The 13,764-nt window shown below is 41.8% G+C and overlaps 1 protein-coding gene across 1 annotated transcript in view; it reads right to left on the bottom strand.

Moving 5' to 3' along the window:
- Positions 1-481: 481 nt before the first annotated feature.
- Positions 482-13,764, bottom strand: part of SVEP1 (sushi, von Willebrand factor type A, EGF and pentraxin domain containing 1) — a 132,305-nt gene continuing 119,022 nt past the window's right edge. Inside the window, exons 47-50 of the mRNA XM_074856279.1 lie at positions 10,811-10,906; positions 7,902-7,997; positions 4,984-5,077; positions 482-3,017 (exon numbers count right to left, since the gene is read on the bottom strand). Of these exons, the coding sequence (XP_074712380.1) occupies positions 2,987-3,017; positions 4,984-5,077; positions 7,902-7,997; positions 10,811-10,906 (317 nt within the window). The 3' untranslated portion in view covers positions 482-2,986. The remainder of the gene's footprint in view (positions 3,018-4,983; positions 5,078-7,901; positions 7,998-10,810; positions 10,907-13,764) is intronic.

Genomic DNA, 13,764 nt, shown 5'->3' with positions numbered 1-13,764 from the left:
ATCTTTTGACTGCTATGCCATATATGCTTGCTTGGAGGAGTAGTGTTTGAGTTATAAAGTTTTATTTCTGCTATAGTACATTTTTAACTCAACTGTCTTTGAATATGGGTATCTCCATAGCTTTAAAAATTCCAGTACTGGTGCAGAATAAAACAAGCCGTATCTCTATCTGGTATAAGTAGTGAGTGAAGCAGGTTTTAATGCATCTGTTTATGCCAGTGGTAAATCTGGCCCTTACAGATTTTAAAATATGCTCTAGCAGCAGAAAGGATTTGAAAAATTATGTGCTAACTGCATTGTTATTCAAAGATCAAACCTGGACCAATCCAGCACATCCTTTTAAGATTACTGGCAATTATTTTGTCTTTTCCCTTGAGTGGAGTTCCATTTCCCCAATACCTGGGCTTTGTCAGCAGGTCCTAAAGGGTAGGCCGATATTTTTGTTGTGAGGCATTAAGAGAAGAGCACAATGTTGCCTCTATATGGGTACTAAACAGGGTGCAACTTTATTTACAGTGTAAAGTGCATCACACAGAAGTCGTTTAAAACACACAACAAGCAGTGACATAAATGACAATACAGTACTGGGTAGGGAGGGGAAAGTGTTCCAGCAAGTATCAAAACATCAACAGCATTAATATAACAGCCTCTAGTTCCAGCTGCTCTGCCCTACCACCACGTCTCCTTATGAAACGTGTTGACTGGGTTGATCCCCGGACTCCGTGTACTAGTCACTAGTGTGAAGCTGTAGTGCTAAAAGCCATCCCACAGCCCTGAAGTCTCGAACAATGTCCCGCCAGCTCTATGCACTGTCCTCACCACTGCCGTTCTGCTCTGGAGATCACCAGGGCAGAGTCAGGGCACACACCAGAGAAGCACCCTGGAAAAGGGTGACATGTAAATAAAGATCTGCTTTTCTCAGCCATGCACTCTTTCCCTTGAGAAGCCCCATGTTGCTCGCTGCAGCTTCCACTGATACACTGTTGAGGCAGCCAGGAGGTCAAGGTAAAAAGCACCTACAAATGGTGGTGACTATGGGTTGAAATGCAGACATTATTTACCAACCACTAACTTCAGTCAAAGCTGTAAACATCAATGGCTGTGGAGCTGGGAGACAGAAGATTGTTGCTACGTGCTAGCAGAGTCCATTAGAAAAAGAAGGTTGTGGGAGCTGAAACAACAACTTTTCAGCTGGCTGCAGCTCCCACTGGGAAGGAATCTACATTCACATTAATCTGATCCCCTAATGACTCCTATTTTTTTACCTATCTGTTTTTCTTTTAATTGGCTGAAAGCTCTTACTGGCTCACAACTTTGCTTGTTTCTTTCTTTCCCATTTCTGGTCTTGGGCTAACAGCCATCAGTTGTCAGTATTTATTACTGTGAGCTTATTTTGGTGTCATATCACTTTTCTGTGTCCAAATTCATGCATTCATAAAAGGAAGGTAAATCTATAAACGGGGGAAGGGTGGGGCAGGTTCTGCACACTCTTAATCCAGGGGGTAACTAAGCAGGAATGCTACAGAAGGTAAAATTCATTTCTCATCCTTCTTTCCCAGTGCTGACTGCAAGTCACACTTTTCTGTTATTACTGGGAAAAATGGAGATTCTGATTAATGATGCTCAGGTTCTCACTCTAATGTCTTCTTTCACAGATCAGCCTCTTTGCTGACGATAAGTACCAATCATTGGACCTCAAAAAATGCATCTGATTTCCACCTTGTAATTCCACCACCCTGCTTAACCACAGGAAAATCTTACCATCTCAGTTCATTAGAGCATGACTTGATGGCATTCAGGTGTGTGTTATACTCAGATGCAGTGGGAACAACGGTGTGATAAAGAGAAACCTGACAGCAGGTGTGCTCTCAGTACTTCTCACTCAGCTGAGCATTTCTGCCTGTGTGCGTACTCAAGAGAGGCATTTTCCAGTTCTCTGAGGGTTCTGCATAACATAAATACAACCCTTCTGTAAGCAAAGTTTCACCTATAAACTTAACTGGTGCCTTCTCCCTCCATCTTAGGGGCAATCAAACTTTGGGACCCAAATCCCATGCATCAAAAGCATTCACCTAGCAGACAGCTGCTAGACATGTGTTTCACAATTTACACAGGAAAGGGATGGTGGTTACAGGCAGGTGCTGAGTCCCATGGCAAGTGGGAAGTGCAGTGTTCCATGGTTCGCCTGCTTCCCACTGCTGGATCCTGCATTATCCAGCTTTAGACCTGAACTGCTTACAAGCCAAAAAGTCTCAAAGGCTCTTGTTGACTAGACTCGATCCACCTTTCTCTGAGTTACAATGTTTTCTCATGTCTTTTACATTTTGACTACTTTACCGATACATCTCAGGTAAAATTCATGCTGATGCCTTCAATGAAGTCACTCTCCAATGATGTTAATGTCACATAACATACATTACAGAATCTTCTTCTTATGCCCACCAGAAACTGTGGTTATAGCATGGACTTCATCACATGTACTTCTAATTTACATCAACATGAGTTCAGAAACAGGCCCAACACAAAGTTTAGCGGCTCTGTTAGCCTTGTGTAACTATTCTTTACTGTTGAGTTGCTGGAGAGCAGTATGCTTTGGCAGATGGTAAGTAAAATTGCCACATTCTGTTTAATCACAGTTGGCAGTATAGTATGGTTTAATTAGCTTACTCTATGTAAGAAATGGGAAGGACTTCACTTTACACAACCACTTCCTCAGTGGACAGTAGGAATCTTTACATTTGTATGTGTATGTGTGTATGGTGTGTGTGTAGCAGCATATATTTGATAATACTTTTGTAAATGAACAATACAGAGGATTTCTTTAAAAATTGAAAGGTATAGTAAAAATGTATCACAAAATAAAATATAAAACAAGGGAGCTGTGGGGGGAAGGGAAGCAATGGATTTGATTTACAATGCATTGGATTCCAAGCCCTGGTGCCTCGGCTGAAGAAAGGTATCTGAATGTAGAACTGCTGCTCTGATGTTAAAAGGGATAGAATCCAGTCTTCCGTTTCCTGTGTCAAAAAACCCAAACAAAATAAAATCAGTGCTGCACTGAACATACCAAACAAGATCAACAGTGAGGCACAAGAGGGGGGTGTCTGAAAGTATACCAGGGATTAGAGAGCCACAGCTCAAGACGGCATGTTGAGCGGGGCAGAGGGTGGGCCTGGGGAATAAAGGCATCTGGCATTTAATGCCTCATGACTCATCACAGAGTGGTTTGGAGCTAATCTTGTCCTGGATGCTGATAAAGCCTTTGACCCTTTTAGCTTCTCCTTGTAAATCACACCTAGTTAACCTGCAACAGAAAATCTTTGCTACTATGGCATTTACTCCTGTTCTGCCTGTACTGTTTTTGGGTCTTCAGACAGGACTGTACACTGTAAAGAGTCACCAGTGGCTAAGGCCAAAGCTTAACAAAATCAGATTAACAGATCTCAATGCTTGTTTCTGTCCCCTTCCTTCCACCCTGACAGTTCTGTGTGGGAAACTTCCTCTCAAACAGCTCTTGAAGGGATGAGCTGCTAGACCACAAGCCTGTAGGGCTGATGATCCACCTTCCCTCAGACTTCATAATGCTGCACAGAGCTGTGGACTTGGACCAAAAAAAACAAACAAGGAGAGTGCAGTTTGGTAAGAGCCTGAAACTTTGCTCTGCTTCAGAAATAAACTCCATAAGTTTTGACTGCTAAATCCACTGGATCTGGGCTTCTCTGTTTCATGTCCTAAATGGAAATACTATCAGACTTTAGATGTGTAGCTTTCAGTCTAAAGCTGGATGCTGTTTGTTGGCAGTACATTTAAGTTGCTTCACTTAGGCATAAATAATCACAGCTGACAAATTAAAACTATTAATTTTGGACAATTTCTCAAACAAGCATCTTTTCTATAGCTTTAAGATAAACAGTGTATCAGAGAGACAGGGAGGAATGTCTGTCACTGCCTGTCCAGAAAGTACACAAAAAATGTACAATGTCACAGGCTTTGTCTGTATCCCAGAGAAAAATATTAATATTCAGCTGTTAATTTATTTAGCTCTCCAGGATAATGACCAATGTGTTCAGCAGGAGCCTATGTGAATTGAGGTATAAATATTTCTGCTAGCATGTGTTTCATGGCGCTCGTTAATATTCCATGCAGGAAGCAGGAGAACTCATGCTGCATGTTTTGTTACTGTATCTGATTCTTGACCACAACAACATCATTACCATTCCACCTGCCTTCCCTCTTCAGGGATGTAAATGGCTCTTAATGGCAGCATGAAATAAAACAGCTTTCCAATGAAAAACTGAGTCCTGTTCAGACTGCCCTCGAAGTCAAACACCCAAACTTCACAAGTTAACTTTAAAAAACAAAGCTGCAACTAAGACTTGTACATGCTGCCTTGCATGGTGATGGGGCTCACTGATTTGAAAACCCAGTCCACTACTGGTCCCATTGGACAAGAATCAGCAAACCAAAACACAAGCACCAGTAAAACTCTCTAAAACAGAGCATAGGAGAACCAGATCCTTGGGGCTCTTGATACAGGGACCACACTGCCAGGTGATCTGAACTGGGACTTGACTCTGAGGCACTGTGTTGTACTCTTTAAATGATTAAATCACTCAACACCACGTGCAAGAAGAGCTATTATTTATAACACCTGTTGCATGACCCTGGTCTTGAACTTGGAGCCAGCTGAGGTATATACAGTTCAAAATGAACACTTGTACACAGTAGGCCACCCAAATTTCCTGAAGAACATTCTGTATTACATCACAACAGACATTTCCATTCACATCATTAAAAATAAGGCTACTTAAAGAGGACTCTCTAAGGTCTTTCCAGATTGCCCATATATCATGAGGCATCCAATGACCACTGATTTTCAGGATCTAGAGATGCTCAGAATGTGCAAAACTAATTGCACGTTCTTCAGATTTAGTGTACAGTAGGGTGTGCTTTGGTGTAGCTGTGGGACTCAGCAACACTTACCTAGAGCAGTCATGTCCAGTCCACGATGAAGGACAATAGCACCGATTTGGACGTATGCACTTCCCACCATTTAAGCAAGGCAACTGGCAAACAGCTGCATACAAATACAAACACAGAGTTGCATTAATGAGCACACTTAGAACAAGCTGATTAAGGAACAGGGCATTGAAAATTCAGCCTGCATTATTCTGTTAAGAACAGACTACTCTCAAAGCGACAATATTAAACATCAGCTGTGAGTCTGTTGTGAAAGAAGGTTTGCTCTGAAAAGAGCAGCCTTAGAAGCACATCTGTGCTGAATGTGATTTGTCCCTCTCTACTACTTTTGCTATCTGCTGCAGTGTATGAGCTGCATGAAACAGCCAGTGTATTATTTTACGTTGCCTTAAAAATTCTCTTCTTTTTGCCTCAAGTTGAGGCAATAGAAGGAATGCTAGTGGAAGCAGGAGGAGAAACTAGAAGAGAAGAGGCAGAAGATCAACAGGAGAATAGGCCTTATTTCTAGGAAGAAAATGTGGGTGTTTAAATGTTGGTGTTTATTTGAAAGGAATATGACAGCTAGACAATAGCCAAGACAAGCAGACACCAGACCTGGTAAAAAAGTATAGAAAGAGACAGCATAAACAGAGGAAGTTAAAGGTCAGAAAGCCATTTACAGATCAACAGCAAGGAAGGAGTACTGTATGGAGGTAAGGAAAGGAAGCAGAGAGTAATACAAAGCTCCTGAAAGACACTGGATAGCCGTAAGAGTTGTGACTGGGTGATACAGGACATTTGAATTAGAGAACAAACACTAGCTTCCCTGATCACGTTGTGCTGGGATAAAGGTGAAATGGCTGCAACCTGCTTTTGTGTAACAGCCTAACTGAAGGACACCAAGTAACCAAACAAGAGTCAAAGCTTCAAGTTTTCCTATCAATTTTGAGACTAGATGATAAAGCAACATACAATTTACAGAACATATTTAGAGTCCTTCAAACGCAGGTCCTTCAAATGCAGATACTTATATCACAGGAAAGCTGAAAGACATAAAGTCTTTTAAGCCGGTAACACTAAATCTAGAGGACAGACCTAAAGATACCAATGACCACATCTGCGGAGTATTATTTTTGCAAGGAATATGCATCAGGAAACACTGATTAATATGGAATTACAGAAAATAGGAATAAGTAATCACAGAAATGCAAAAGGAGATGGAAATACACTCCTCCAATTCCTCTGGGCCAAATACAAACAAACAACAGAACGAGGTTATAGAGGTGGACCATCCCTGTGCAATTAAGTGCACCAAGCTTCTCATGTTGAAAATGACTTCTGATTCTGGAATAGAGCATATGAATGAAACATCTTTAGCTCTCCCTTTATGCACATAATTATTCCTCTGAGATCAGCAGTTAATCCAAGTATTTCTCATTTCACTTTGCTCTGTCATGGCAAAAGGTCAAGACCAGTAACTAAAATGAAGAGTGGTTTAATAACTTCATGAGAAGTGGTTATGAGCTTTTATGAATGGGTTTGGCACAGATGCAGTAGCTCACTAGAATTCTTTTTGTAGCTACTGAAAAACAAGTCAGTCCAAACAGATTTGAATTGCTGGCCCAAAAGTGAAAAAGCCATCTATCCTCCTGAATCACCTATGCTGTTGTAGCTGCAAAGTTTGTGAAATATGAGAAGGAATGATGCATTATATGCTAGGTAAGTGTCCCTTCAAAAGACAGTAGTTCTGAATAAAAATGTTCACTGTAATTTCAATTTGCTGCAGGATGACTGGGTTTGCAGTGTGTCACACAGCTTATCGCCCTGACTCACTATTCTTATCAGCTGAACAAGTAATATGAACATTCATTAAGAAAAGCACATATTCCTCCTCCAGTTCACGCTATCAGCCACTCCAGAGTCTTGCAGGAAGGCAAAACTGGGATTTCATGTTAAGGCCCTGTTAACAATCAGTTAAGGAGCACCTGGACAATAAAAACACAGTGAACAAACTGTAAAATAATTTTTAAAAACAGTTAACATTAGTGATTGAGATTTAATAATGATTTAAAGACATTTCAATGATCACTCAACTGCTCTAAGTTTTACTGACTATTTCCACAGAGACAAGCCTTTTGAAAACTGACATTTGTTTAGCTTTGATGTGGAATCATATAGCCCAAACTCGGGTTCAAGTAATTGCAAACCAGTCTCATCTGACAAAGGCTGACTTGCCAGGACATGGGTCTGGAGCCAAGAATCACTCCCCTCACTATTTTGGTGTGCTACATGCCCTTCAGCCTTGGTGAGGTGCAAGTAAGAGATCTAGTAAAATGCAGTGCACGTTAAATTTGTTCAGAGAACTTAAATGATACCTGAAGTAAGGTACCCAGGTACCATGTACATAGTACCTTACAGGAGTACCATGTACCCATTAAAATCAACCATCCTTAAACAAATCCTTGCTTTGCTCTGCCCTCCTGCCTAGCTCAGAACTCAGGCAGTAAGTGGGAATCTCCCAAATCATACAGCTATTTGGTGAAAAACCTCTGTTGTACCTGCGGCTTGTTTATGAGTTTAATGGTGACCTGCATGTGCTGAAGATGAAAATGAAATTCTAACTCTTCTTGAAATTGACAGTAGTTTTATTGTTCTCTTTGGAAATCCTCTCTCCTCTGCACCACTTTTTGCAGAGAGCGCTCCTGTGAATGCTGTCTGTCCTTTCTGTGAGCAAACTTTTCTGAGGATTTTGAAGACTCATCAGGGGCCACTCTGAAAATAGTTTGCAGCTGGGGACAGCAAATACTCCAGGAATACTATTGCAGGCCTGGGTTTTCCTGTGAGAAGCTTAGTAGTTCTACAGAGTCCTTATTGAACTGTGCTAGGTATTGATAGTAGAGTCACAAAAAGTGAGAAAAGAATGCAGGTGAAAGGAGTTTTACCCATATGGCAGCGCGATCCAGTCCATCCAGGGGGGCAGTCACACTGGTAAGGGGCTACACAGCGACCTCCATTGAGACACGGCAGAATGCATATTGCTAAGGAGAGGAGAAGAGAACCAGTGAAAGAATTATCTTCCATGAAAGCAAAGAACAAAGTGTGCAAGAAATGAACTTATGTTTAATTAGAAACTCTACTACCTCTCTAAGTGTTTGCATGCAGCATCAGCAGCGTTGAGTAGGATCTACCCAGAAGGCATGAGCAGCAAATATGACTGGCATGACAGCCAGAAATGAGGAGGAATGATGACAAACAAATGGACAGACTGGAGCAATTGCTAGAGTCCTTCAGATGCCTGTAGGCTCTGTGCTCACTGGAACTGAGCAGGGCTGTTTGCTTGTTTCTCACATGTCATATCCACAGACATTGCCCACTTCTGTGACAGTGGCTAACAAAATCAGTTCATGCTTTAATTACAAACAACTGCACTGATTGTGGATTGCCTGGGGTCCCACAATGTGACATCCAAAATAAGTTAATCTTTGCCCTGCCCATGGAAAAGCACTTGGTCTGGGCCAGTGAAAACATGCTCAAACAGGTGACACTACAAGCCCCCCATGGAAAGACAGCTTTGATACAACGCATTTTTGGTGCAACAGGCTGACTGTAGCTGGAAGCTTTGGGGATGAAACAAAGCAGCTGATGGCCTCTGGACTGAGAACCAATCAAACTGTAAGGCTCCTGTGAGCAGATCTGCAAAACTGTCCAAGGTGCATACTATTCATGACTCAAGTACCTTCACAAAACCACCATTTCCACTACCCTAACTGAATGAAATACTTGTGTGAACATGCTCTAATAAGAGCAAGAGTTGAGCTGGGTCTCAAACTGGGACCCCTGAGTGGCACTTCCAGTGAAGCTTTATACTGGAAGGGTGGATGTGGGCTGCAGAGGACTGATGCAGATGTTCTTCCTGTTCCGCTGCACAGCAGAGGTCAAGCTGAGCAGGTGCAGTCAGCCTCGATAAGAAAAGAATAGTGAACTTCTATGGAGCTCACAGTACTAACTCATACCACCAAGAATCACTTGTCTGTATCATTAAACTAGTAGTGCTCTGCATGTTTTTTAGGGTGGTCAGGCCCCGCTCAGGAAGATGACTCTGATTATCTGAAATGTATTGTGAACTACAAGGTGAGTGAATTCTGTCAGAGCTCTGTGGCCTTACCTGTGGCCTGATCCTGACAGATCAGTGCTCAATGCTAGCACTCAAAAATCACTTTGACTTCCAGAACAGGCCCTCAACTCCAAAGAGTAAACCTATCTTTTCTGTTCACCAGTGCACCTTGCTTGACAAGCAATGCTGAAAAATTGAGGTGGCACTAACCTGGCAATCCCCTTCCCCTCTCCCCACTACCTATGCCAAACTAAACAAGAAAAAAAAAAAAAGAGAGCTAGTGCCTATATCTGCATGAAGTGTGATCTTGCTAGTCAGCTGCCTATTCATTTTCCTCATACAGGAAAACAGGGTCTGAATTGGGATGACAGACCAAAATGACTGGGGGCATAAAATCTGTCCTCTCATCCTGAAAAATGCATTAAATATCATTACTAATGGTAAGATAAGGAAGTCAATTGTGGCATACCAAACACAACTCTGCCACACACAGGGCTCCGTCATCTTCTGCTGAAACTGTGAAACATACAGGGCTGAGTTTGCATGTCTGGCTATGGTGGTACTGACAGACAGAGGGACAGGAACGGGGTTTGTGTGAATGCACCACATAGCTGGAGTTTCTCTAAATGCAGAAGGACAAAACTTGCTGAAAACCTCTTCTCCTCATTCTGTATCTACAGCTAATATGTGCCCTGTGGAACTGACACTACCACAGAGAAGACCTCAAAGCTGCAAAGGCAGATTCAGAGGACCATTTTAAGATGTGATACATTTACCTAGCAAAATGCTTGAACCACATTCCTCTTCATAAACTACAGGAGGAGGTGCCACATCTTTTTGTAGGTCTCCATGTATACTCAGAGCCAGGGACAGTGACACCACCTCGGCTGCAGGTGTTCTTGGACACATTAAAGCTTTGCATCAGGGCCATACAGAGTACTAAATACAGTAAGGGTACTTTCCTTTTCTATCCATGCAGACCCATGCCTAACTGTGTACAGTAATAAGGCTTCTCATGCAGCAGCTATGCCAGCATGAAAGGGTTAACCCTCCCAAATTCCTTGTGCTAAGATCATCACGAAAAAAATGGGAAACATGGCAAAAACTGGCATTCCCAATGCCAACCAGGGAATCTCTGACAGACCCAAGAATCAGATTTAGCTCTTTTCAACCAGAACAGATCCAGCTCTCTAACTATTCAGAGATCCAGGCCAGCAAAAGCCAGCCCAGAATTTGCAGGGTACAGGTACACAGGTCAGGAAGGACAGCATGGAAAAGGTGACACAGTTGCATTATTTGAACATGTATTGATCAGGTTCATAATCACATACTATTAAAAGAGAAAGCAAAAAACCAGATGCAGCCACCATCAGAACACTCACATCTCTTCTGTTCTAACCCCTGCTCCTTCCCCCAAACTATCATGTTTTGCTATTAGAAACAGACTTTGGAGAACTGAAGCAGGTTGTTCTTCAATCATAATAAAAGAGCACCCACAAACAAAATTGCATCAATTAAAAAAGTGCTTGTTTTGGTTTGGAGATGTCAGGGGATGGTCATTTGTCTAGAAACAAGCAATCAGTTTTCTGTTCTCTCTAATTCATCAACCCGAATAAAGTAATGATTTTTATGGTTTTGTCTCTTATGCCTTTAATTTTCCCACCTGGTTCACTGCAGTAAATTCACTTGTCTTACCTAGAGCATCCTTAAAATTACACTTAGGGATGATATACATACGCTCTTCACAGAGACGACCCATCCAGCCATCTGGACATGAGCAGGCATTTGGTCGCTCACAGATGCCACCATTCTGACATGGGAACCGACAGACAGCTGAAAACAATACAATTCCATGACAAACTCAAGATGGTTATTTAGAAGCTTAGTAATCCAGCATCTTGCACAGATATTTGCAGTTGTAAAGTTTAGAGTAGAATAAAGTAAAGTTCAGAAACAGAACTTTTGATTTCAAGGGCTGCATCGTTTTCTGGCTCTGTTGTGTCTGACTAGGTACTGTGAGCAAGAGCATGGGAACCATTTTCCATGGCAAGAATGAAAACTCAGAAGTTTTTAGTGTAGTTGAGTAAATTATTTGGACAATGTTTCAAGGCTGACAATATGCTTTGTTTTCTTCCCCCCCTGATCATTTTTGTAAAACAGACAAAGCAAAATACCCTTAAAAAAACTATTACTATTTCCCCCCCCCCCCCAAATTAACTCCAAAATAAAATCATGCTTTCTTCTAACCTTGGTATGAAACACCAAGATAATGCTGTCTGGCATAATACAGGATTTGTCAAAAGTAAGATTAAACACTGTGGTAGAACAAGCAATTGTTTTTGTGCTATCATCCAGTGTAATGAGTGACCAACAAGGGTGCAGCAGTGGTACAGTGAAGTGTTTACATGTGGAACCCAAAGTGTGATTACAAACTTCACTTGGCATTCATGCTGACTGGTGCTCCTTGGCTCTCACACCTGTTAATAAGTACCTGATCATAAAAGTGAGGAATTTGAAGTGGGGTCTATCATGCTAGCCCATGGCTAGCATGGACAGACTTTGGACTTCATCATTGTTTCTATGACATTGCACCCTATCTTGGCTAACACATCCAGGGAAACCAGAACTGCTTTACAAAATTGGGTGGCAAGCTAAGTACAAACATGTTAGACTTAAAGATCATTAGAGGAAGTACACTCCTTGTCATGTTGGTGTACATACTACATAAGAAGATCAAAAATTGTGGCTTCAAGTCGATACGACAGAACAAATAAGTAATCAGACTAACTTCTAATTAGTGGTAGTTATGAGCACAGAGTAACCTCAGGAAACTCAGTCTGAACTGTTAATTGCATCCTATCTTTAATTAGTCACTAGGTGAGCAAAATATGAGTTTAGGCTTTGACTGTTTCAGATCTTGTTCAATGTTACTATTAAATACAAACAGTGGTTTAGCACACTGAAACACTGTTCAGACCTGAGCTCCACACTGGAAAGAATGCAAATCTTCCCCTGATAGAGCCAAACTTGAGTCACTCATGCAGCTAAGCCATGCCAAACTGCAAACTACAGCTTGTAGTCTGTTGAAATGAGGCCAAAGCTTTTGCCATTTTAATTTTCAATCTCAGAAGCCTCCCTGTCAAATGTTAGGGAGATAATGATAATGAGAATGGGAAGAGTCCTTAGGCCCCGTCAGGTTCACAGAAGTTGCAGTATTTTAACAGGTATTTTGAATAATTTTTGTTGTAAAGATATCTACAACGACGCAGACAGCTTGTCTCTGCATGTTGACTAAAGCAGAATAGTGTGCCAAACAGATTTCCTTTGTGCAATGCAAAATTACGAAGTTGAATCAAAACCCATTTAAAGCTTTGTGTGATCCGCACCACTTAAACAATATCCCATGAATGTGTAATGGGATGGGAGGTAAAAGGTTTGTGTATAAATGATATCCTACGTTAAATTCAAAGCCCATGAAAAATGGTCTCTGAAATGTATTTTCTCTCTGTCAATGGAGAACATGTGGATATTTCATGAGTTACAGAACTCGCTTTTGGATGGCAACTCCATTCTGCTCAGCGATCCAGGATCTCAGGCAGATAGGCTTTTTCTGCACTTCTGCCCAGGCCCTGCTTGTGCAACCGAATGAGTAAGACAGTATCATCCCTAGGTGTGCACTTGTTATATACCAACTTAGGCAGGCAGAGACTCTGTGTATGTAGCTGTGGGGATTATTTTTCACTCAACAGTCAAGAACAGAGAAAGGCTTAGGGCAGGAAGTTAAGCTGGGATCTCATTCTCTTTTTCTGCTATTGTAAAAGCGAGCAGGGCAAATGCAGTCTTGATGTGCTGGGGAGAGAATGAGGACCATTAGCTGTGACTTCAGTTAGTGGCAGCAGATCTCACATCCATGGTATCAATCTTAATCTTTGAGATCCCCTTGTTAATCCACACCTGAGAGTTATCTCCACAGGACACAAGAGCATTACACTGCTGCAAGACAAACCGGGGTAAGAAGGGGAAAAAATAACTTCTGGTATCTGTTCTCAGCTTTGCCAAAAAGCTTTTCTGTGGTTGCAAGTGAACGATTTCCTCCATGCTTCAGCTGTCCTCTCATAATGCTTGTTTGCTGACAGGGTATGAACTTTTTGGTTGGCAGCGCCACACTGACCACTCCCAGTCTGCAAGATGTGGGCAGAGAGCAAACAGACAAAAAACCCACAGATTTTAGAGCATTTCAGAGAGAACAAATTGGGAGTCAGACAAGCTGTGTGCATCTGTGCAGCCTGCCGAGTCCTGCAAGTGTTTATGATCGGCAGATCCAGGCTAATACTTGTCACCCCTGAAACTCAGATCAGAATCTGGCCTGCAACCTCTAACCAGCAGTGATTCAGGCAAGTGCAGCTGTAGTGAGAGCTCTCCCAAAGAGGCTAATGACATCTGCTTTTTAATTATAATATTTACGCTAACGAACCTGTTCAACCGGGCCAGAACGTTTCAAGCAAGCTTAGGACACATTAATAATCAAATCACAGAGCCAAAAACAAGAAATACAGCATGAGTCATTACAAAGAGTGCTTTCATGTCACTTCTGATGTAGACCACAAAGGCTTGCGTCGTGTAGGTCTTTTGTTAGGCAAATCCCTCAAATGAATTATAAAGCAGTTTTGAAAGATTATTTTGACATGTGT

The sequence above is a fragment of the Strix uralensis genome, chromosome Z (assembly GCF_047716275.1).
Source record: "Strix uralensis isolate ZFMK-TIS-50842 chromosome Z, bStrUra1, whole genome shotgun sequence".
In the NCBI taxonomy this organism is placed as follows: Eukaryota; Metazoa; Chordata; class Aves; order Strigiformes; family Strigidae; genus Strix; species Strix uralensis.
Note: the sequence above shows the minus strand (reverse complement) of the source record. Positions and strands in the feature narration are given on the sequence as shown.